Below are 25,205 nucleotides of genomic sequence, written 5' to 3'. Positions count from 1 at the left end.
GATTGCAAAATAAGTAGAGATGAACTTACGCGAGCAAGCATTCCACTCGCACCAGGGCTCGAGCATAGACACGTAGCTTTGTACCAATCGCGGCTGGTTGATGGAAGCCAGCCACCAGCCGAACTCGAAACCGCCGCTCACTGCCCATCTTAATAGCTTTGCTAAGGAAACTTATAAAACCGTAATCATCAATAAACAGTTGGTTTGTGAATTAATTTGCGAGATTTGCGGCTATAAAATTAAGGTTGTGGGTTCGAACCCTGGTTCCGCCGGCTTTGTATGTATAAAATCAGGTTCGTTTTGGGGTTGGAAGCTCAACTTGAATTACTTTTAGTAAAAACTATATTGACTGCACCAATCTATGGATTAGAGGTGCCTTCACACTCCCTCGGCGACCAGTGGTTATAAGTCCCGACAACGTTAGAAACATTAGTTTACTGAATAAGGAATAAGAGTTAAATATGTTGAAACATTGGGGTAGTATAATTAACTGGATTCACTATCAGCACAAAAAAAATGGCCCACAAACGCCGTGCTCAAACGGCTTGTTCGCTCAGTCTCGTTTTCAGCTCTGTCGTCAACTGCCAAACATGATGAAATATTATTGGAAAAAAATTGCTTAGCACAGCAAAACAATAAAAAAAAGCGGCCAAGTGCGAGTCGGACTCGCGCATGAAGGGTTCCGTACCATTTGAGACGTTTTAAAAAAATCTACTTGCTAGTTCTTGTTCAACATTTTACCACTTTGGAAGTGTCTCTCGCGCAAACTATTCAGTTTAGAAAAAAAAAATATTAGGAACCTAAATATCATTTTTGAAGACCTATCCATAAATACACGTATGGGTTTGATAAAAAATTTTTTTTTTTTAAATTTTATGACGTATTAAAAAAAACTACTTACTAGATCTCGTTCAAACCAATTTTCGGTGGAAGTTTGCATGACAATGTATATCATATATTTTTTTTAGTTTTTTCATTCTGTTATTTTAGAAGTTACAGGGGGGGGGGGGACAAATTTTTTCACTTTAGAAGTGTCTCTCGCGCAAACTATTCAGTTTAGAAAAAAATGATATTAGGAACCTAAATATCATTTTTTAAAGACCTATCCATAGATACCCCACACGTATGGGTTTGATGAAATAAGATTTTTTGAGTTTCAGTTCTAAGTATGGGGAACCCCCAAAATTTATTGTTTTTTTTCTATTTTTGTGTGAACATCTTAATGCGGTTCATAGAATACATCCACTTACTAAGTTTGAACAATATAGCTCTTATAGTTTCGGAAAAAAGTGGCTGTGACAGAATCGGACAGACAGACGGACATGACGAATCTATAAGGGTTCCGTTTTTTGCCATTTGGCTACGGAACCCTAAAAAGGATGACATATATTTCTTTCTGCTAGTTATATAGATAATTTAACAACAGTAATGTGAACTCGTCGTAATAGTATTTAATTATTCATTTTGTTGATACATATTTTGACATTTATACATTGATAAACTTACGAAAACGTTATTTAACTATTAATAAGTATTCAATGTACAGTACAATGTATTGCATGAACTGTAGACGACAGCACAGACGCCCTCTACTCATTGGCGCGAAGCATTATGTCAAATTTCCATTTGTAGATTAAAGCCACTAGATGGCAGACCTTACTATGCGAAATATTGCCAGCATGAAGTGTAGAGGCCAGCACCCGTTTAGAAGCGTGATTTTTTTTCGCTTTAGATACAGAACACGAGATGGCAGACGGCAGACCCTCCAACACGCACGCTCTCCATTGAAACGTGCGTTTGAAAATTTGTCACTTAAATTTTATTAATTTTGTATAAAATACTTACCTAGACACAAGTTATAAAGAAGCTCTGTTGGCATCTATTATAAAGTATTTTCTAATGTCAGTTTGCTCCATGTATTTCGACATATTTCTTTGGCATCAGGCGTACATTTCTCGTCAGTCGTCATTAGGTTAAAATTACAAAAGTCATCGTGGGCACCTTGAGGTCACGAGTCTTCATTACAACATGTCATGTCATGTGTTTTAATTAAGTGTGCTGAGAACCTAGCAAGGCCGATAGTCATGCTTTTTCGGCGTTCCTTCTCAGAGTGCTCTATACCTTCAATATGGAAGTCTGCTTTTATCACCCCAGTACATAAAAAAGGGCCCAAAACTGATATTGCAAATTACAGGCCCATATCCAAATTATGTATTTTATCAAAAGTGCTTGAAAAAATTGTTTTTAATCAAGTTTATAATTGTTTAAATAATTATTTTAATGCTAATCAACACGGATTTTTGCGACGTAGATCTACAGTATCTAATCTTATTCTGTTGAACGATTATGTTACTGACGCTATGGATAGTGGGTCCCAAGTTGATGTAATTTATACTGATTACAGCAAATGTTTCGATCGCATTGACCACAGCTTACTAATATCAAAGCTGAATAACATCGGAATAAATGGGGATTTACTGCGATGGTTTATATCATATATCGAGAACAGAACCCAGGCTGTTGTCGTGAATAATTATATGTCCGGCTGGGTCACTGTTCCTAGTGGGGTACCGCAAGGGTCATTATTAGGGCCGTTGCTCTTTAATATATTTATTAATGATATTGACAAATGTCTCCTGCATTCCAAGCTTCTTTGTTTCGCTGATGACATGAAAGTTTTCTTAAAGATAGAATCTATTGCTGACTCAATATTACTACAGTCTGACCTCGTACGCCTTGAAGATTATTGTCAATTATACAGATTGGACTTGAATCCCTCTAAATGTTTTGCAATGACCTTCTCGCGCCAACGTAACTTAGTCGATACTACCTATGCCTTAAAGGGTCAAACCCTGCAGAAAGTATCATGTATGAGAGATTTAGGGGTCATTCACGACTCTAAACTAATTTTTGATAATCACATTAATAACATTATTTGTGGCGCTTATAAAGCCCTAGGTTTCATAATGCGCAATTCTGTTCACTTCACTCAGGCTAAGACGCTTAAGGTGCTATATTGTTCATATGTTAGAAGTAAGTTAGAATATGCCTCTCAGGTCTGGAACCCTTGCTACAATACATATATTGACAGAATTGAACGCATTCAGAAAAAAATCATAAAACACCTTTGCTTTAAATTAAAATATCCCTACAGTTCTTCCAACTATCTTAAAATATGTAAGCACCATCACCTTGTCCCTTTACAAAAACGCCGTGAAATAGCAGATATTACATATCTCCTAAGTATTACCAATGGTGTAATCGATTGCTCTGAGTTGCTAAGTAAACTATGTTTCAAAACCCCCATTCGTTCTAAAAGGTATCATCCCCCAATAGCAATCAGCAATGCATCTTCCAAATACAGACAGAATAGTTTTTTACCACGCGCCAGTCGTAACCTAAATGAGCTATCTAAAGAATTGGATATGGATATATTCAACTGTGGCATTCCTAGCGTGAGACGTAATTTAGTGCAGAAATACTTTGAGTCTTTTGAGTGAGCGTGTTGTCGCCTTCTTGAATACCTATTAATTACGGATTTACTATTTATAATTTTACCTTAGACCTCATTATGTTAGTAAGTTAATTAGTATTTTGAACTCCCACATTATCCTTATTAAGTATCATTTGTATTCGCTTTGTTCACATATGTGGTTGCAATAGTGCGTAATCTTAGTTTAGTATTATGTCACTACCTGTGAGTTCCTATAATTGGCTTCCTGTATCTACTATCTTTTTCTATGTTAATGTCACAGCTGTTGGATCTCCAAATAAATAAAATAAATAAATAAATAAATAAATGTCTCTAGTGTTCAGAAGTGTAATAAAGGATACAGCTGATGCGCCAGATGGTAAGTGAGCAGCGGCAGCGCCTGATGCCAGTGCGTGCTGGCCCTCGCGTGCGCCAGGTGGCGGCGGGCGCGCGCGCCGCCCGCGCCCGCCGCGTAGCCCGCCGCCGCGCCGCCCGCCGCCGCCGTCGCCGCGCCGCCCAGCGCGCCCAGCTTCAGCCGGAACAGCTCTGGCGAGCCGCCGCCCCTGTCGTGTACGACCAATGATCACGCGACTATCACGCAGTGTCGCACCCACACTAACTAATTTAGTATGAAAGCGAGACCATTTAGTTGCGTTGACGTTTATAACCAATAATCATTGACCAACATTAAACCTGGTTATACTCAAAACTTCCGTGTGACATAGACATGTGAATTTTTTTCGATTCCGAGCGTAGCACAGCAGCGCGCGGTAGGCTTGCCAGTGCACGGCGCAGTGGCCGGCGCCGGGCACGCCGCCCGCGCCACGCACCACTATACTCACACTCGCTGTAGCGTAGCGGCGCGCAGCCACAGCAGCGCGCGGTAGGCCTGCCAGTGCACGGCGCAGTGGCCGGCGCCGGGCACGCCGCCCGCGCCGCGCACCACTATACTCACACTCGCTGTAGCGTAGCGGCGCGCAGCCACAGCAGCGCGCGGTAGGCCTGCCAGTGCACGGCGCAGTGGCCGGCGCCGGGCACGCCGCCCGCGCCGCGCACCACTATACTCACACTCGCTGTAGCGTAGCGGCGCGCAGCCACAGCAGCGCGCGGTAGGCCTGCCAGTGCACGGCGCAGTGGCCGGCGCCGGGCACGCCGCCCGCGCCGCGCACTACTCCTAGCGCCACTAGCGCGCCGCGAACCACTCGTAACCTAGTTACGACAATATCCCGTGTTTGAACTTGACTTGTATTATTACGGAAGGGAATAATAAAGATTTATTAAATTCAGTGTGTATTTTTTATTAAATTCCAACATGGGGTTTTAAGTGTTTTAAGTAAAGATACGTTAATTTCAGTGCCATCAGAAATTCATCATGCAAATATACATCTCAAGATGGGATTTTAAAAAAATCCGATTAATATAATTCACGTGCGTTGCTTAGTCACATAATACGTCGCAAAGGAATAGAATGATAAGAAATATAAATAAAATAGTAGTCACCTCATTTCAGCCATCTGACGAATTGATTCTGTTACGATTGAAACGCCAAGGTCACTGGCAAATAAACTATCGTATTCACTTTGGTCTTCGTCTTCACCTAAAAAATTAAATTATATGCTACTAAGGATAAGAAACATCGAAACAGATGCGTGAAATATTCGACAAAACAGGTACAACAATATACAGAAAAAACACGCATTCATTGCGGTTTTACATACATTTTGATGTATCTATGTCGGGTACATCTAGCCTCAGTGCGTCGTTTAGCTCCAAGACGGCATTCTGTAAGTCTTTGATGGGTTCCAGGACTGCCTCCAGGTCGTCTATTTGGCTCGGCGCCAGTGTCTGAAATATACATGCCGTTACTTCTGTACTAATTCTTGTTTAGGTTAGAAATGTATTAGCATAGAAAAGTTTTAAACTAAGAGAGATAAGGAAATCTTTTAGGGAAATTAAAGACGTTGACTTTATTATTCCCGATATTTTTATTAAGAGATTACCTAAGTTTGTTCTGGGCATTGTGGGCATAAAGCTTACGTAACATCTGCCAAAATAAGGAACGTCTGGGGGTTGAGGGCTTAAAGCTATCTCATGTTGCTCCAAGTCAGTTGTCAGTCAGTATGTCTGGTCAGCTATGCCTGGTCGCGGGTTCCCCCCCGACTTTCAGGGGTTATTCCTTTCGGTATAACCAAACAGTGATAAGTGTGCGAGTGTGGTTGTGTGTAAGTAAATAATAGCTCGCTGTGTCCTTGTTGGCCAGTTACCGGTGAACAGTTAAGCGAATGGAAGGTAAATCCACCAAAGGCAACTGCATCCAACTATGACCCCACGCAAAAGCCATTCGGCTTCTCGGCCCCCAGACGAAAGTGGTGCCAGCTGAACAGGCTCAGAAATGGGCATGGACTTTGCGGAGAGTACATGTTCAAGTGCGGCTGGAGAGAGTCACCAATGTGTGATTGCGGAGAGCCAGTGCAATCCATGCACCATATCATCTACGACTGCCCAAAGAGAAAATACCCTGGAGATACTCTGGACTTGCTCCTCCCTGATGAAAACGCAGCCCGATGGGTGAAGGAGCTAGATGTAAAATTATAGTACCTAATTAGTTAAAGTTTCACTAATATTGTAAGCGCCCTTGACAAATTGAATACGCCATACGATTAAATAAGTTACCGGCAGGCCAGAGTCGGTGTCGGGCTGGTCGGGCGGCGCCAGCAGCAGGTGCAGCAGGCGCGGCAGCAGGCGGTGCTGCGGCGCGGCGCAGGCGAACAGGCGCCGCTCCAGCTCGGCGGCGCCGGCGGCCGTGGCCGCGCGCTCCCACAGCGCGCCGGCGGCCACCACGCGCACCGCGTCGGGGGACAGCTCGCCCGCACCGCCCATTCCTAAACGACATTCATAATTAACTCACTTCGTTCGTTTCTTAAACCCACACTCGTGTATTTTAATGCCTTTTATTATGTAGCAGTCACATAAACTACTATTATTCAGATTATTTTAAGCGCACTGAACTTTAGTTTGCTTTTTAAATGATTTGTAAGTTTCCAGAAGAACGCTGAGTCTTGGACTTAATGGAATTTGGAGCTTGGAGCAATAGCTATCTATATTGGTATGGTAATGTTTATACATCGATACGAAGGAGAATAATGATTGTCTGCCTCTTTAACATTTTGAACGATTTATGTTATAAACACAAACATTACTCAAAGGCCAAGCTCCCGGGCGCAAGCGAGCTAATTACTTTGACAGCATACATCATGACACCTATACTGGTCCTTGGCGCTGTGGGCACGACCAGTTACGACGCCTTTAGGGGTCCTTGGCGTTCAAAGGGTTAAATCGTTGATCGTCACATTAAACAACTTCGATTAAACCATAAAAAATAAGTCTAACATTTATTTATCTATTTATGTTACGGAAATCCAACAGCTATTATCTTGATTATGAGCCCAAATGCGTAGACAATGTGAAAAAGTTGTGAGTTTTCTATTCTGATGTCGCTAGGTGTCTAGAGCGTCGACATCTAGCGACCACATCACACGCTCGAGTGGCTCCAGTAACGCACGAGGGAGATGCCCGCGCGCCCGACTACGCCGCACCACCATCCGTTATCTATGTCTCAGCTCTGCATTTTAGTAAGTACTTTCATTTGTATCAACTATTGTCACTGACCTGAGTCTAGCGCGGCGACATCTGGCGACAGCATCATACGTTCGAGTGGCTCCAGTTCACGCACGCGGGAAATGCCCGCGCGGCCGACTACGCCGCACCACCATCCGTTATCCATGTCTCAGCTCTGCATTGTAGTAAGTATTTTCATTTGTATCAACTATTGTCACTGACCTGAGTCTAGCGCGGCGATATCTGGCGACAGCATCATACGCTCGAGTGGCTCCAGTTCACGCACGAGGGATATGCCCGCGCGGCCGACTACGCCGCACCACCATCCGTTATCCACGTCACAGCTCTACATTAAGAGAATAAATTATAATATAAATAAATAATAAATTATTTAAATACAGAAATGCATCGAAAAACTAATGATTTGTTAAATATCTTGAAATTGTAATCAGTAACTAACGCTAGGGTACTGGTGATACGATACCACAGTGTAAAAAGTAACAGTGGGCCGACGCCTTTGATGCGCAATGCCGACCCCGCTCAAGGTCACCGTACCTACCTAGGGTTGTCACAGACTTACACAACTGTCCAAAAGAGTAGGGAAATGTTTCTAAGTTTCATGTATGTGTACTAATTTTACAAATGGCGTCCATTTTGGAAATAAAGATGGCGGACGTCACTTTTTTGAAAAAGTCGTCATGGGTGTTGCTTTCTGGGTTTTTGGGGGTGTAAATTTCAAAAATGGCATCTATTTTGAAAATAAAGATGGCGGACGTCACTTTTTGAAATGGGTGTCGATGTGTGTAGCAGTGATGTCAACCATCTTTAATTCTAAAGTGGACTCTATTTTTGAAATCTGCACCTCCAAAAAACCCCCAAATGGACGTCATTTTCGTAATCGGAACTGCGAGGAACCTCGGAGCTGACACCCATATCGATTTTTAAGAAAAATTAATGTCCGCTATCTTAGATTTCAAAATGGACGTCATTTTCGTAATCGGAACCCCGAGGAACCTCGGATGTGACACCCATATAGATTTTTAAGAAAAAAATATGTCCGCCATCTTGGATCTCAAAATGGACGTCATTTTCATAATCGGAACCCCGAGGAACCTTGGATATGACACCCATATAGACGTGCGCGCCGCGCTACTGTTACCCAGCGGCGGCGCGCCGACCTGTCGGGGTCGGCGTGGTGGCGCCGCGCCGGCGTGGGTATTTTTTTTTTAATAAAAAAAAATCTAGCAGCTATCCAGCAGTAGGTACTAAATTAAAGAAAAAATTTTGCGTATGACCGAATGAAAACTTTTATTAGGCACTTACTAACTACTGTGTGTGTAGTTAGTAAGTGCCTAATAAAAGTGTGCCTAATACAAGTTTTCAGTCCTCGACGTTACCACAGATAATGGCTACAACAAAACAAACTAAAACTAAACTAAGGCGAGATGTAGATTAGATACAAACGCGGAAACTATTTTTGTTACTTAAGTTACATTTCTGATGTTGGTACACCTGTCAAACACTATAGGCTACTACAAAGTGAGAAATGAAGCTTTATAAAACTATATATAAGCCAATGCTACACATTCGATATTCGCCGTGGATGGAAGATATTTATCGACCATGTAGCAAAGTAAATCGTCGTTCGTCACTTTGAAATTAATTATTTTAGGCACTTGATTCCCAAAAGGGACGGTAGCTTGGAAGGGGCGGGAAAGGGACGGTGTGGCATTAAAAAGGACGGAAAACCGTCCCTTTTAGGACGATCTGGCAACGCTGATGACAAAACGGTGAGAAAAAAGCTCGCGTCTTTACCCTCCCCGCGCCCCGCTCTTCCCCGCCAGCCACACGTTCGTGAACGCTCGGTCCAGCTCGGCTGAATTCGATTAATTTATCGTGCTTCGGCCATCTTCGGCGCGCCGAGAGAATGTCTCGGCGGCGGCGGCGCGTTCCGAAGTCGGCGCGGCGCGCACGTCTACACCCATATCGATTTTTAGGAAAAAATAATGTCCGCCATCGTGGATTTCAAAATGGACGTCATTTTCGTAATCGGAACTCCGAGGAACCTCGTATATGATACCCATATCGATTTTTAAGAAAAAATAATGTCCGCCATCTTTGATTTCAAAATGGACGTCATTTTCGTAATCGGAATTCCGAGGAACACCCATATCGATTTTAAAGAAAAAATCATGTCCGCCATCTTGGATTTCAAAATGAATGTCGTTTTTGTAATCGGCACCCCGAGGACTCTCAAAAATAATTAAAACATCAAATACTACATGGTACATATACAAACAGAAGCAAGAAACAGTTTCTTGCATTTTAAATAAAGTCTTAAACTAATCGTAATTTCTTAAAATAAGCCATAAATCATGTCCGCCATTTTGAATTTAAAAATTTGATATATTTTTGTTTACACTGAAACAAACAATTAGCACATGTCGTATGCAATATTTTAATTGTGCAAATTTATTGATAATTACAAGACATTCGTCAGCCCTCAAAATCATATCCCGGAATACTAACAATGGCGTGTATGAAACTGAGGGAACGCCCCTCCCGCCCCCTGTCCCTCGCACCCCGCACGGTTGACCCCGTTTAGACGCCTTCGTCGACCGACTGTATTATTTCGACTGTGAAGATACTATATCACCGATCGTCCAGTTCACAATTCCTATACAGATACATATTTTCAATTAGTTCATTTAAATGTAAATTTAAAAAATATATTTTACACATACAAAAATTATAAATATTGGGTATACTCCTGTGCCATCACTATGCCATGTACTAGAACGAACGCCTACCCTATAATTTATTTCGCCTTGTATGACGACTGACTGACTGTTTAGGTACCGATAATTTAAATAATTTATTTGTCATTGTAGTTTTTAATTGAATAATAATTATAGCCTTACTTGAAACTTCTGTACTTAAATATATAAAATTTTGTACTTTAGCGTGTAGCTGCGCTCTCTCGGAAAGGTTTCCACGGAAGACCAGCGTCGAGACCCTTAGGTGGTATCTTGACATTAAGCTGAGTGGAGACCTTTTCAGTGACGCTTAATAATAAATTGATTCTGTCGTCTCATGTATTAGATACCTAAACTTAAGCGTTTTCTGAATAAATTTCTTCTATTCTATTCTATTCTATTTAATGAATCTGTATAGAAATTATGAACTCGACCATTTCCCGTGAACTGTTACTAGATTTCGAATGTAACGTGTGGTTGTTATTGGTCGTAAGGAGGTACGAAATAATTTGTAAATAGGTAATCGTGCTTACCGATTTAGCAACCATTAACCCCAACGGCTTTTGTAGACCCTCCATGTACTGCATACACCAGCTGTACAAATCCGACCAGCATCTGAACAAAATAAATCTAATTACAAGAGAGCATAGCTGTAATACAAGTTTTAGATAGACGTAGACTCAATTCAAATTCAGTGAGAGTCAAAATGGCGGGTGTACCTAAATAAAAATTAATAAAAAGCATACCATATTTTTGTACCTAATTTGTACAGTACCTCGGTTAAAAAAAATTGTACCTCACGGTATATAAAGTCATCATCAAAAAACAGTACACCCGTCATCCTGACAGTCAGATGGCGGGTGTATTTTATTACGCTATGTTCCCGTGGTTATTGATAAATTCTATAGAGTATAGGTTATAAATGCCAAATTTTTGTACCTTTTTTGTACCTTCATATTCAATTATAATATGAGCCATTTTATTTGTGGTTTCCAAGTTTTACTCATTTTATATTTTGCTTGCTATTACACTTTTGCAGGCGTTATAATTTTTCAAGTTATCGATCTATTTTTTTAAGAAAAAACGCTAAGGTACAATTATTTTTATTACGTGAGGAATTAGTACCTTTAATGTTTAATCTGTTAAGTTCAAATAACTCAGAAAATCATGTCTTAAAAATGATTTTTCTTAGGAAGAATTCTTTGAATTGGCGCCTAGCCTAGCGCCTAGCATTCCTAGCGTAATAAAAATAATTGTACCTTAGCGTTTTTTTCTTAACAATGAGATCGATAACTTGAAAAATTATGACGCCTGTAAAAGTGTAATAGCAAGCAAAATATAAATGAGTAAAACTTGGAAACCATCAATAAAATGGCTCATATTATAATTGAATATGAAGGTACAAAAAAGGTACAAAAATTTGGCTTTTATAGAATTGATCAATAACCACGGGAATATAGCGTAATAAAGTACACCCGCCATTCTGACTGTCAGGATGGCGGGTGTACTGTTTTTTGGTGATAACTTTAAGTACCGTGAGGTAAATTTTTTTTTAAAGGAGGTACTAAATAGTACAAATTAGGTACAAAAATATGGTATGGTTTTCATTTAACTTTATGTAGGTACACCCGCCATTCTAACTCTCACAGTAAGCAGATCCAATCCCCTCTGATGTAAAGCGAGCCGAGTCGTCCACTACAACACGAGCGTCGCTAAATCCGTGCATAACAAGCTGTACACTACGGTAGTTACTTGTGCATCAAGTGCGAGTGGTCGGGCGAGGCAGCGCGGGCGGTGAGGTGCCGCAGTCGCGCCTGCACCGCGTTCATGGCCGACTCGCTCAGGTCGCCCTCGCTCGCTGACTCGCTGCTGCCCCATGTTCGCCGGTAGATCTAAAGGAAACGAAAACACATTATGATCACGTTTAGCAAGGGCAATGCCAAATTCCCAATAGAAGTTGTCTCCAAGATAGTCCACATGAAAAAGTGACCAAAGAAAGAAATCGTTATCAGCAGCTGGACGCAGCGTTTACCGTGGACAATCCACTCACAAGATAAGTCGAAATTCTGACATTCGTCAGGATATCAGATCTGGTGTTTGTGATGTGTCAGTACTCACGGCCAGAGCCTTCCTCACGACCTGCGGCGGGAACAGGCCCGGCGTGAGGAGCCGCTCGCGGTACTGCTGGTGGGAGGACAGCGCGGGCAGCGGCGGCGGCGGCTCCCGAGGGGCCACCATGCGCCAGGACACCTCCGCGCTCAGGGTGCTGCCTGTCGTAATAACAAAAATTCATAAATACTAGTCAACCATTGGCAGATATTGGAAGAAAGTAAATTGTCAACTGTAGGTGTGCAGACTTAACTCATCTTACGAGTCTGCAAACGATATAAGATCCGGGTTGCAAATAGCAAATCCCTACGCAAAAGAAACAATTTGTGACAAAATCCTAATGTCACTTACTTGTTATGATAGTTTCTCCATCAGGTTGACTCCACAGGGCCCAAATGACGTCACTGCCATCTCCGTAGCCTATTGTATAATCCAGAAGATCCAACTGGAACACAGGATAGTATTTCTAATGATAAAATATAGAGATTGTTCGGTCTTGCTAAAATAATTTATCTCACTATGCCCGTCACTTTCGCACTTGCATACTTGTTAGAACGTGACAGGCATAGTGACAAATGATAAAGAGCCAACCATCTTAGCCCTACAGGAGAAATATTAAATTCACAACGAGAAAATTCACGAAACGTGCAAGGATTTTTTAAGGAATTTAAAGACACAGCAAATATGCAAAGCGCCGCTGTTATCCCAAACAATATTCATAAAGCAGCTTTAATACTATTTGGACAAGGTTGATATATGCATCTCACCTGTGGTCCAAAGATGCGACAAACATGTGAGAACTTCACGGCGCCCGCGCCAGCGTCTAGCATCTTCATAACGACGAATTCGCATTCGTTGGGGAACGACAGATATGCCACTAGTGTCACGTCTCCGTTTGGACCGGTGGTCTTTTGTAGCATGTGACCGTGTGCTGAAAATTAATGGACTATAATTTTTTGTTCTTCCCACTCTGCATAAAAAACATTGAATTTCGGGACAAAGTAGACATTACAATGTCAGTGATTAATTTTCTTTAGTTTATGTTTTATGAATGGTACCACTAAAGAGCTGGTAGATCTTTTTTAGGGTTCCGTACCCAAAGGGTCAAATGGGAGGCTGTATCTCATGAACCGTGATAGTTAGCCACTTGAAATTTCTACAGATTATGTACACTCGGGTGCAAAGAAATCGGACCACCCCAGCATTCCTAACATTTCTTGAATTTTTTTAAAAACGGTAAGTGCTACTGTGACATATTATATACCTAATGAAAGATTGGCTTTTCCTCTATACATTGATGTTCTTTTCACAGGCTTGCTGCCAATATTTTCAGACTTTCAGGGCTAAGAACGTTGCCGCCCTAAAAATGTGTACTGGAGTGAAACTTATGCATAATGTGTAAACCGCGATTTTAAGGAAATTAAGAAAAAATGAAAACAATTTTCAGCATTTTAATACCGTGTATTGCCTCCTCTAGCCTTTCGACATGCAGTCATACGGTTTTTCATCGATCTTATTAATTTTTCTACAGTGTCTTGAGGGATGCGCGCCCATTCTTCTTCGATCACAGTTTTTAGCTCCAACAAGGTTTCAGGGGCGGGATTTTTGGCCTGGACTCTTCTTTTCAGCTCGTCCCAAATGTGTTCGATCGGGTTTAGGTCAGGATTGCGGGCTGGCCACTCCATGACTATGATTCCGACCTCCTCCAGGTACTCCTTAGTGATCCGGGCTGTATGCGGTCGAGCGTTATCTTGCATGAGGATGAACTCATCGCCGATATAACCCGCAAATGGGACCACATGATCAGCCAGGATTTCCTCCACATACCGACGTGCAGTCAAACCGCCTGAATTCGGCTTGGTACCTGGCCTTGTGATGAACACAATGTCCGTCTTTGCTTCCAGAGAAATACCAGCCCAGACCATGATTGACCCCCCACCATAAGCAACACGTTCCTCGATGCAGCATTGAGAAAACCGCTCCCCTGGCCTTCGGTATACTCGTGCCCGTCCGTCATTGCCAAACAAAGTTATCTTGCACTCGTCGGAAAAAAGTACGGGACTCCATTGCTGAAGGGTCCATTCTTCATGTTCACGAGCGAAGATGCGTCGTTGTCAACGGTGTATTGGGGTGAGTTTTGGGCCATTTGCAGGTCTGTGGGCTGTCAATTCCTTCTCCTTCAGTCGTCTTCTAACTGTCCATCGGCTGATAGACACATTCCTGGTCTCTAGGAGCTTCTGCTGAAGCTGAACAGCATTCAGTCGACGATTTCTTAGCGAGGTAACAACAATGAAACGGTCATCTCTCTCAGTAGTACTGCGAGTTCTGCCAGTTCCGGGTCTTCTGGAGAGCGTTTGATCGTTGCGGAACCTCTGAAAGACACGTTGAACCGATGACTTCGATAGGTTCAGTTGTCGAGCCACTGCACGTTGACTGAACCCTTCCTGCAATAGGGCAACCGCTTGGCCGGCTTTAGTCGGGGTGACATCCATTTTTCTTCAGTTTTTCCAGGTTCAGGCGATGAGAGTAGTGTTCAGGAAGACGTATCAATCACAAGTGGTCAATTAGTGCATACGCTAATGAGGCACTTGGAGGGGATGGCTTTCCAGGCCCATATTTTACAGATTATCCATCCCCACCACTAAATATTGATGTCATTTGATAGGACAGAAAATTATCTACCACGTGGTACCTATTTAAATTATCGTGATCGAGCTTACAGTTTTTACACAAATTGAAAAAAAGGTTTAAAATGCTGGGGGGTCCGATTTCTTTGCACCCGAGTGTATTTCTGTTGCCGCTATAACAAAAATTACTAAAAACAGAATAAAATAAATATTTCTTTCCGATCTCGAGGTTCTCATCCAATCACCGAAGTTAAGCAACGTCGGGCGGGGTCAGTACTTGGATGGGTGACCGTTTTTCTAGATAATGGTACGGAATGTCCGACTGTGAGAGTCCGACTCCCACTTGGCCGGTTTTATTTTTATTACTAAGTGACCAGTTCATAAATATTAATTGAGAGTGTAAAGTTTTCATATCATATTGCAATCAGATTGTATATATATATGATATATATATACTATTATAGCTATAGTGTCACGCCGTTGGCAAGCCCGAGTTAATTTGGCTTCCCTTTCGTTCTTCCAGTGCCATCTCCTACCGGAGGTCAGCTATCATGGAGTTATACGGACACAGCCGCGCCGAATAATGAGCAGTTGGGGATGCAGGCTACGCCACCGCCATTGCTATAATACGATATGTCAGTGTACTCACGGGGCGGTTTGGGACGCACGACGGTCTGCGACAGTGGCGGCGTGACGACGGCCGGCGCGCCGCCGTCGTTGATGACCCACGCGCGGAGGCACGCGTCGCCGCATATCGCTATGGCCATGCCGTGGGTGAGCACTACGCCGTATGTTTCTATGCTGTCTACATTTTTTCCTCTGGAATTCAAAATTAAGTAAAAATATCGAACACTTGCTAAAGTTTAAATTAATATTAGAAGAACCAAACAAAAAAATATTGACTTTAGGAAAAGTATGAAATCCTCAAGGATTGTGGTAGAATGGTGGTGGTGTTTATACTACCATCCAGTAAACCACCATGTCTCCCTCACTAAAGGGACCCTTCTCCAGGGGTAAATTAAAAAAAAAAGTACCTACTATGAATTTTATCTTCTATTTCTTCAGTTACTTTAATAAGTAATAATAACTTACCTAAGTGCTCCAGTAATGCCAGACAAAAATCTCGGCACTGTAGATTCTCTCTTCAATACCGTAGTTACAGCTGACCCAGCCACAGGCAGCTTAACCAGTAGTAAGCCACCTTCCCCGCCATAGCCAAATGCGAGAGCAAATACCGCTTCACCATTGTCAAGGAGGAGGGAGGCACAAGTGTGAGCTACCCCGGTTGCTGTAAGCATGACTTAATAAGAGCATATAAGGGCAAGATACTAAAACATTTGCAAAAAATTAAAACTATAAGGTTAATTGGAAGAGATCCCTGAAAGGGATAAGTTCGCCTTTGTACAAATGATGTATGCTCTGTCCTGTTTTATGTTTATTTCTGTACAATAAAGTGTTTTACTACTACTATGTCCAATGTGAGCTTAGGACACATTTTTGCAGTATATTTTAGAGATGTCTTTATATTTTAACATCCTTGATCTTACATAAAACAAAAGCTGGATCTTTTATCTTTATTTAGTTACATATATAAAGTTCATATGAATTGGCCTGACAAGTTTGCTACTGTACATGTTTTACCAAATCTACTTGTTGTATTGTATGACAGTAAAATCTAAGCGTATTACTGATAAGTGCCCTAAGTTTGGAGGATATTAGCTGAAGTACAGACTTTTCAGAGAAATTATGCTTTAATAATGTAGGTTCGTGTTTGCACAAATAAACAATCGTAACTATTTTATTAATGTGACTGATTTTTTCTCGCTTTTGCGAAGTTAATTTTGTATTGATTCATATAAAATAAGCTTTTAAAATCATGGTTACATTGTTTTATTGAAAGCTTTGTATTATATTTTATCAGTCAATTCTTTGTGACAGAAGTTGTGACTTAACTAAGTACACTAGAAACTTACTTGGATTTGAATACTGATTAAGAATGTGATAATTGTTAGGATTATTGATGGCACCAGTGTCATGAAATATTGAAGGAGTGGAGTTGCTCATAGAACCGAAGGTGGACTGCAACAAAATAATAGTTATATTGGGGTGGGAAACATTGCATGGTACATGTTTACAAATATATACACAGTAGTTTTGTGTATCTAAAAAACAATAAATGTTAATATTCTTTTAGGGGGTAAAAAGGGGTGGAGGTTTCTATGGGGATCAATAAAAAACAAGATGGGTAAATGATAAACTTGGGTAGTAATTACAAATTTCACGCCAACGAAGTCGCGGGCAAAAGGACCTCGTAAACGGCTCTAACGATTTCGATGAAATTTGCTATATGGGGGTTTTCGAGGGCGAAGAATCGACGGATTTATTTCCGTTCACTGGCTAGGTCTTACCTCTTGGAAAATGCGCATTTTTTATTTTATTTTTAACCGACTTCAAGATTTCAAAAGAGGAGGTTATCAATTCATTTGTATGTTTTTTTTTTTTGTTTTTTTTTTTTTTTAAATGTTTGTTACTCCATAACTCCGTCATTTCTGAACCGATTTTGAAAATTATTTTTTTGTTTGAATGTATATATATACAGATTGGTCCCTTTTTTTGTCAAAACTCAGTTCTGATGATGGGATCCATGAGGAATCGAGGGAACTCTTCAAATGTGAAAGGCATACATATAGTGATTTTTGTATTTTCTGTAACAAATCAAGCATTTACATACAAAAAAGTGACATTTGATGAAGTGGAACTGCTGATGATGATCAGAATGGAACTCTTCAACGACGCATAGTACACGTTTGGCGATTTCTCCTCTTCGCTGTGTTTGTTAAGTAAATTAAATTTTCAATTCAATTTTTTGTCAGGTTCGAGTTCTGACGATGGGGTCCATGAGGAATCGAGGGAACTCTTCAAATATGAAAGGCATACATATAGTGATTTTTGTATTTTCTTTGACAAATCAAGCATTTGCATTTAAAAAAGTGACATTTGATGAAGTGGAACTGCTGATGATGATAAGAATGGAACTCTTCAACGACGCATAGTACACGTTTGACGATTTTTCCTCTTCGATGTGTTTGTTAAGTAAATTAGATTTTCAAGACAAATTTTTGTCAGGTTCGAGTCCTGACGATGGGGTCCATGAGGAATCGAGGGAACTCTTCAAATATGAAAGGCATACATATAGTGATTTTTGTATTTTCTTTGACAAATCAAGCATTTACATTTAAAAAAGTGACATTTGATGAAGTGGAACTGCTGATGATGATAAGAATGGAACTCTTCAACGACGCATAGTACACGTTTGACGATTTTTCCTCTTCGATGTGTTTGTTAAGTAAATTAGATTTTCAAGACAAATTTTTGTCAGGTTCGAGTCCTGACGATGGAGTCCATGAGGAATCGAGTGAACTCTTCAAATATGAAAGGCATACATATAGTGATTTTTGTATTTTCTTTAACAAGTCAAGCATTTACATTTTAAAAAGTGACATTTGATGAAGTGGAACTGCTGATGATGATCAGAATGGTACTCTTCAACGACGCATAGTACACGTTTGGCGATTTGTCCTCTTCGCTGTGTTTGTTAAGCAAATTAAATTTTCAAGACAAATTTTTATCAAGTTCGAGTTCTGACGATGGGGTCCATGAGGACTCGAGGGAACTCCTCAAATGTTAAAGGCCTATATATAGTGATTAGTATTTTCATTAACAAATCGAGTATTTACATTTGTAGAAGTGACATTTGATGAAGTGGAATTGCTGATGATGAACAGAACGGAACTCTTCAATGATGCATAGTTCACGTTTGGCAATTTGTTCTCTTTGCCAAGCAGTTAGGTTTTCAAGGCACATTTTTATATTTCTATCCTATTTAGTTTTTTAATAATTATCTGGTGCTTTATTTCATGCATGGTTTGAAATAATTTATCTTAAATACAGTCGAATACCCTATTGCGGGTAGGTATTTTACCAGTCAACCATAGGGCAAATCTGAAATGTGTCAAGGTGGGTGCAGTGGCAAAAAAAAACATGTTACCTCCTTTTCTACATAATTAGGTGTAGGACGCTGTCTTTTTAATTTCATTTTATGAAATCTCAAATCAACAATAATCGTTCTTTCACCGGTCTCCCTCAATGAAGTCGGTTTTTTTTTCTTAAAAATTATTATGTTTTTGGTCTCCCAGAGACAAGTGTTCATGATAACTGCTTTTTATGTAAGTATGTCTGTGAATGAGTGTGCTTCAAGACGAAATTACAATCGGAACAGTTTTAACTGTGCTTACTCTCCATTGGTTTTTGATTTCTATCGTCAAATCGGTAAATTTGAGCAGATTACGTGCGAGACAAAACCATAGTTATTATTATTTTATCTAATACCCTAGCAGCTCTTGGAGCATAATAATAATAGCCCGCAGGGCAGCTTGTGGCCAGCTGTTAGGGAGTAACGACCCCACGGACCCAAATGATCCAGAGAGTCGGTCAGGGCCTTCGTCTCCGGCGTGTCTTCGTCGGTCGGAGTGGACCCCAAGGAGACCCGCAGGACTCTCAGCTCTGGCTTGCCTTAATTGGCCGTCCAGAGAGGAGTCGTTAGAGCTATATGCTCCAGGGGTGGAAGTGTTAAAGGCCATAACGCCGCGAGCAACTTCGGAGAAAGCGCAGCACACCTCTCGACACCCCTGAGCAGCTCACGCCGGTGTTGCGCCTGGCCGTCTTTACGATGGCGCATCACGTGCCCATGTATCGAGTGGCGAGTCACCGCCTGCCCCGATAACACTGCATAGTACAATGTTATGGCAGGTGTCCGGAACTCTTAGCAACAGCGATTGATAATAAACATAGATGACGAACTAGCTCTGCAAAATGACCCCACACACATTGTGCCGAAGCGGGCGGGGCGTCAACTTTGTGCCGCGGAGTTATTTAGTTCGCAAATGGAGGCCCGTTATCACAGTCTTAGTAAGAAGTATTCAAATTATATCTTTAACAAAAGAAATATGCCTTATTGTGCGGATAAATGATAAGCTAGTCGTTCCAAGAAACACTGGAAAAAATATGGGATTACTTTTCACGTAAAGGTTAGCTAGGATCATATTATTATAATTTCTCTTGATCACAACAGGCTTTATATGGGGATGATATTATGCATTTTAAACAACAATTGCTGATATTAAGAAACTTTCATTTTTAGGGTTCCGTAGCCAAATGACAAAAAACGGAACCCTTATAGATTCGTCATGTCCGTCTGTCTGTCCGATTATGTCACAGCCACTTTTTTCCGAAACTATAAGAGCTATATACTGTTCAAACTTGGTAAGTAGATGTATTCTATGAACCGCATTAAGATGTTTACACAAAAATAGAAAAAAAAAACAATAAATTTTGGGGGTTCCCCATACTTAGAACTGAAACTCAAAAAATGTTTTTTTATCAAACCCATACGAGTACGTACCCCACACGTACTCGTATGGGTTTGATAAAAAAACATTTTATCTATGGATACATCTATGGATAGGTCTTCAAAAATGATATTTAGGGTTCTAATATATTTTTTTCTAAACTGAATAGTTTGCGCGAGAGACACTTCCAAAGTGAAAAAATGTGTGTCCCCCCCCCCCCCCCCCCCCCCCCCCCCTGTAACTTCTAAAATAACAGAATGAAAAATCTAAAAAAAATATATGATATACATTACCATGCAAACTTCCACCGAAAATTGGTTTGAACCAGATTTAGTAAGTAGTTTTTTTTAATACGTCATAAATGGTACGGAACCCTTCATGGGCGAGTCCGACTCGCACTTGGCCGCTTTTTAATTTGTTCAGGTTGTTGTTTTAATAATTTAAATTTGTGATAGTAAATACGAATCGCCGCTGTAAATAGGAGGTTTTTTTATGTGTACTTTTTTTTAATACTACGTTGGTGGCAAACAAGCATACGGCCCGCTGATGGTAAGCAGTCTCCGTAGCTTATGTACGCCTGAAACTTCATTGGAGTTACATGCGCGTTGCCGACCCTAACACCCCTCCCCCCCTCGTTGAGCTCTGACAACCTTACTCACCGGCAGGAACACAACACTATGAGTAGGGTCTAGTGTTATTTGGCTGCGGTTTTCTGTAAGGTGGAGGTACTTCCCCAGATGGGCTCTATTTATAACTTTTAGAATAGAATTGAATAAAAGAATAGAAGAAATTTATTCGGAAACGCTTAAGTTTAGGTAATACATGAGACGACAGAATCAATTTATTATTAAGCGTCACTGAACTTCTGACGATGGGGTCCATGAGGACTCGAGGAAACTCCTCAAATGTTAAAGGCATATATATAGTGATCTTAGTATTTTCATTAACAAATCAAGTATTTACATTTGTAGAAGTGACATTTGATGAAGTGAAACTGCTGATGATGAACAGAACGGAACTCTTCAATGATGCATAGTTCACGTTTGGCAATTTGTTCTCTTTGCATGTTTGTCAAGCAGTTAGGTTTTCAAGGCACATTTTTATATTTCTATCCTATTTAGTTTTTTTAATAATTATCTGGTGCTTTATTTCATTTCATGCATGGTGTGAAATAATTATACCACTCAACCATATCAGTCAAATCTGAAATGTGTCCAGGTGGGTGCAGTGGCAAAAAAAAAACATGTTACTTCCTTTTCTACATAATTAGGCGTAGGACGATGTTGTAAATCGTTGTAGCTACTTCTAGTATGTTTTGTCTCCTTGTTTCGCAACTATTCATGCGGTTGTTATTTACTTTAGTGATCCAGCTTTTTTTGTTGTATACATCCTTCCATGCTTTTTTAATATCTCCAGTTTTGTTCACGTGCTCTTCTATGACACATTCCCTATATTTTTTCCTATCTTTTCGTAAATTTGCTTTTATTAGTTTACTTAGTGCCGCTACGTGGTTCCTTAACCTTGTTAGTTTCTTTTATAAGATTTGCTCTTTTTTCAATTAATTTTCTTGTGTAGTCAGTTATTTCCATTTCTAATGTGCTATTTGTTCTTGTAAGATTTTGTGTTGTTTGTTTAATTTTCTTCTCCCAAAGGTTGTATTTTTCTTGAACACTTAGGTTTTTTGTTTCGGTGTTGAAGTTGCTCAAGATATCCTTGCTGATTTTATGAATCTGTTGGCAAATGTTGCCACATATCTTCAGAAGTTTAGGGTTGGAAATTGGTCTTCGTTTCTTTTGTGGTTTTGCTTTCAAGTTAGCTCGTACCATTCTATGATTTGTATTGAAATTTATATTGCTAACAACGCCCGTATCTTCAAAGTGTTTAGGTTCGTTGTTTAGGATGAAGTCAATTTCATTCTTAACGCGTCCTCCTGGAGAAATCCAGGGCCATTTTGGCGATTCCCTGTTTTTGTATTTGCTGTTTAGTATAGTTAAGTCGTGTTCAAAAGCAAAGTTGATAAGCTTTTGTACGTTTCTATTCCTTTTACCCTCTGTGTATTTTCCAAAGACATATTCTTTGCCTTCTTTTCTTGAGCCTACTTTAGCATTAAAATCTCCTATGACCATGATGTAGTTATTTGCATGCTAGTGAACAATGCTATTTAGCTTTTCGTAGAATTCATTTATCTCCTCTTTTTTGACTTCTGAGTAGGTGAGTACAGTACACTTGAACTATAGTCCATTCCTTTGAATAGTCTGGAAGGTTTATGTTAAGGACTGCTATTCTTTCTGAAACTCCAACTATCTCCCTTATACTATTCTTCAGGTGCTTTTTAATCAAAAATCCAACTCCGTGCCGTCCTGGAGTTTCTCCTATATGATGCATTCTATTGCTTCTCCTTGTCTTCGGATCTCGCTCAGTCCTAGGATGTCCCATTTAATGGCTCTTAGGGCCAGGATAATCTCTGTTAGTCTTTCAGTGGTTCTCAAAGTTAAAACATTAAGTGTTGATATAAACATGTTTGTGATTTTTTTTTCTTTCTATTTGTTACTTGGTGTTGAGATTGGGTTGGAAGGTTTTGGTCAGCTTTGTCCTACATGGTGACCAACCGGCTTGGAGGTGTAGTAGAGTTACTTTTGGTTTATTTTTGATGCCGATGCTGTCTGCGTTTCCCTATGCTTCATTCTTTCTCCATGGTGATGTCCTCGCCTTCTGCTGTTGTAATGTGTCTGTTTTATGTAGTTTTGTTGGTCCTTAATTACTGGACGATGGTAAATTGCTATCTTGCTGTGGGGACTTAGAGAGAGCCCTCTTCTTGCTGTATTTTTTTCCCTTTTACTATCAATTTATCATATCTTATATATGCTACATTCCCTTTTTTCTGTTCTTCCTCTAATTGTTCTTTAAGTTTTTTCCTCTCTTCTAAAACCTTCCGTAACATAAACTTCAGGATTTTTTTTGTTTTAGAGATTTTCTGCTCCTTAACATTTTATTTCTTTTCCATTGGGATGAGAGATTGATCAGCTCTTGGAGCATAGTGTGTGTACATCCCAGCACTTGTGTATATTTTGCACTGTATAAAGTTCTAAGATATGTGTCTAGTCTATTTTTAAAAGAATTACAAAAGAAGTGTCTGTATGACTCAACATGCTCATTATACCTGGTATATGTTTGCCCCACATACACTTTATTACAATCGTCACAGGTTAGCTTATAAACTCCAGATTTTTTTCCATTCTCAATCTTATCTTTCCCATTGCAAGGCTTTGAGTACAGTGTTGTTTGTCCACAAGAATGTTGTTAAGATTTTAAAATTTTGTAATTTACATCAGAAAATTTGCCAACATAAGTTATGCTTGCTTGGTATTTTTTAATTGATTCAGAGAATTGTGCAGCATACAGCATATTGTTAACAATACTATTTCGCTTTTTTCTGACACCAACCACAAAAAACTTATTTTAACTGTTTGAAACTGTTAAGTGATTAATGTTTGTGTGTGTGTGTGGAAGTGATAATAAGTTTTGTACTTTTGGTGGTGGTTTGTTATACATATTTATTTTAGCCATGGGAGGCTGGCAAAAATATGCAAGTATGTAACACAGGTTAGGTTAGGATAGGTTAGTGATACTGATTTACTAGCATGTATTGTTTCACAGATCAGCTAAGTTATATTTTTCTTTTAATTAGTATGAATTTCTACAAAGTAACACCCAATTTTATTCATTACTGCATTGTTGGTTGTAGAACGGAGTGAATCCAATTATATTCCCATTAGTAATCGTCTTTAAACAAATCATGTGTATTTAAATATATATTTTTAATTATTAATTAATAAACTAAAAAACAAAACAAGGAGATACCTTTTTATCAATACTCTCAGGATGTGGAAATATGAGTCTATGGACTGATGTTACAGTAGCAGCTAAGATAACAATATCCTGCGAAGCTGTTCGTTCATAAACAGACATCCCGCTGAGGGGTGGTGTTCCAGGGGCCACCTTGCATCGTAGGTTACTGCTAGTTAGGTTAACATCCAGTGAGGCTTCTGATAGCTCAATAGCATCTGAGGTAGTTTGCCTAAAAAAAACAAGTTATATTTCACTACTTTCATTAAAATTAATGTCAACTTAAATACATATACAATAGATATGACTTAAATACATACCAGTAAATAAACCGATTTCTAGTGTTAGCCTTCTTTGAATCCCTATACCAATATCCTCCAGCTCTCTGAGGCAGCTTGATGTCTTGTAATGTGCTGTGTGTACCACCTAAAACCAAGTATTATTAAGAATTTATATAAAGTAGCAAAGGAAGCTACACTTTACATAAAGCATTCCAAGTATAAAAAGGAACAGTGATATTAAAATAAAGTAATACAAGTATAAACAAACAAACTATTTACTTGCCTGTGTTTAGAATAACTTCCTTCCATTTCTCGGGTACGCTGCTAGTCGGGGTTATTTCTTTGAAAGTAATCGGCACCGCATCCACAAACTCCATTTTTTAAGTAAACGCGAAAACCCGTAATGTAATTTTAGAACTCAATTTAATTTAAATGATATAGGAAAGGAAAAGATTTAGGTTATTCTATGAAACTGCAACGGCGGGTACACAACTGGATTCTGAATGAATTCTGAAAATGACAAAGGGACTGACAGCTTATTTATTTTTACTTCCTAATAAAATTAGCGTTTTAAACATGACCTTAAACGTGCTTCTTACATTATTTTAAGTCATAACAGACGGGCGTACTATAAATAATAGTTCCGAATATGGAAGGTAGAGTTAAGGAACGCAATCTCCATAGGCAGAACTTATGCAAAAGTGTCCAGTGGTCAGCTATAAATAATAGTTCCAAATCTCTCCAGAGTAGCGCTAGAGTAGCTAAGAACCTAGGCGTTATTGACGGAGTGAAGTGCGCTGTCTATGATTTGATTTTTTTGTTCAAGTATTCTAGGTATTGTAGCGCCACCTATTTAAGGTTTTTTGATGACACTTTTTAGTATATGGAGATTCCATTCCTTATCGTTGCGAAGCTCTCTAGAATAGCGCTAGAGTAGTTAAGAGTGGAGTGCGCTGTCTATGATATGATTTTATGTTCAAGTATTCTAGGTATTGTAGCGCCACCTATTTAAGGTTTTTTGATGACACTTTTTGGTACATGAAGATGTCATTCCTTACCTCCACCTTCCATATATACATAGACAAGAA

The 25,205-nt window shown here is 39.9% G+C and overlaps 1 protein-coding gene across 1 annotated transcript in view; it reads right to left on the bottom strand.

The window, feature by feature from the left end:
* The window catches only part of LOC133523497 (nuclear pore complex protein Nup160 homolog), a 53,106-nt gene extending 28,116 nt beyond the window's left edge, over positions 1–24,990 (bottom strand). The window contains exons 1-18 of the mRNA XM_061859129.1: positions 24,401–24,990; positions 24,157–24,262; positions 23,852–24,068; positions 16,556–16,661; positions 15,675–15,870; positions 15,232–15,401; positions 12,723–12,886; positions 12,307–12,400; positions 11,965–12,116; positions 11,599–11,738; positions 10,380–10,461; positions 7,313–7,436; positions 6,146–6,354; positions 5,191–5,317; positions 4,973–5,069; positions 4,541–4,681; positions 3,835–4,035; positions 30–148 (exon numbers count right to left, since the gene is read on the bottom strand). Coding sequence (XP_061715113.1) covers positions 30–148; positions 3,835–4,035; positions 4,541–4,681; positions 4,973–5,069; positions 5,191–5,317; positions 6,146–6,354; positions 7,313–7,436; positions 10,380–10,461; positions 11,599–11,738; positions 11,965–12,116; positions 12,307–12,400; positions 12,723–12,886; positions 15,232–15,401; positions 15,675–15,870; positions 16,556–16,661; positions 23,852–24,068; positions 24,157–24,262; positions 24,401–24,494 — 2,539 coding nt within the window. The 5' untranslated portion in view covers positions 24,495–24,990. The remainder of the gene's footprint in view (positions 1–29; positions 149–3,834; positions 4,036–4,540; positions 4,682–4,972; positions 5,070–5,190; positions 5,318–6,145; positions 6,355–7,312; positions 7,437–10,379; positions 10,462–11,598; positions 11,739–11,964; positions 12,117–12,306; positions 12,401–12,722; positions 12,887–15,231; positions 15,402–15,674; positions 15,871–16,555; positions 16,662–23,851; positions 24,069–24,156; positions 24,263–24,400) is intronic.
* Between the last annotated feature and the right edge of the window lie 215 nt (positions 24,991–25,205).

This window comes from Cydia pomonella, chromosome 12 (assembly GCF_033807575.1).
Source record: "Cydia pomonella isolate Wapato2018A chromosome 12, ilCydPomo1, whole genome shotgun sequence".
NCBI classification, from domain to species: Eukaryota; Metazoa; Arthropoda; class Insecta; order Lepidoptera; family Tortricidae; genus Cydia; species Cydia pomonella.
This window is presented reverse-complemented; position numbering and strand designations above follow the sequence as displayed.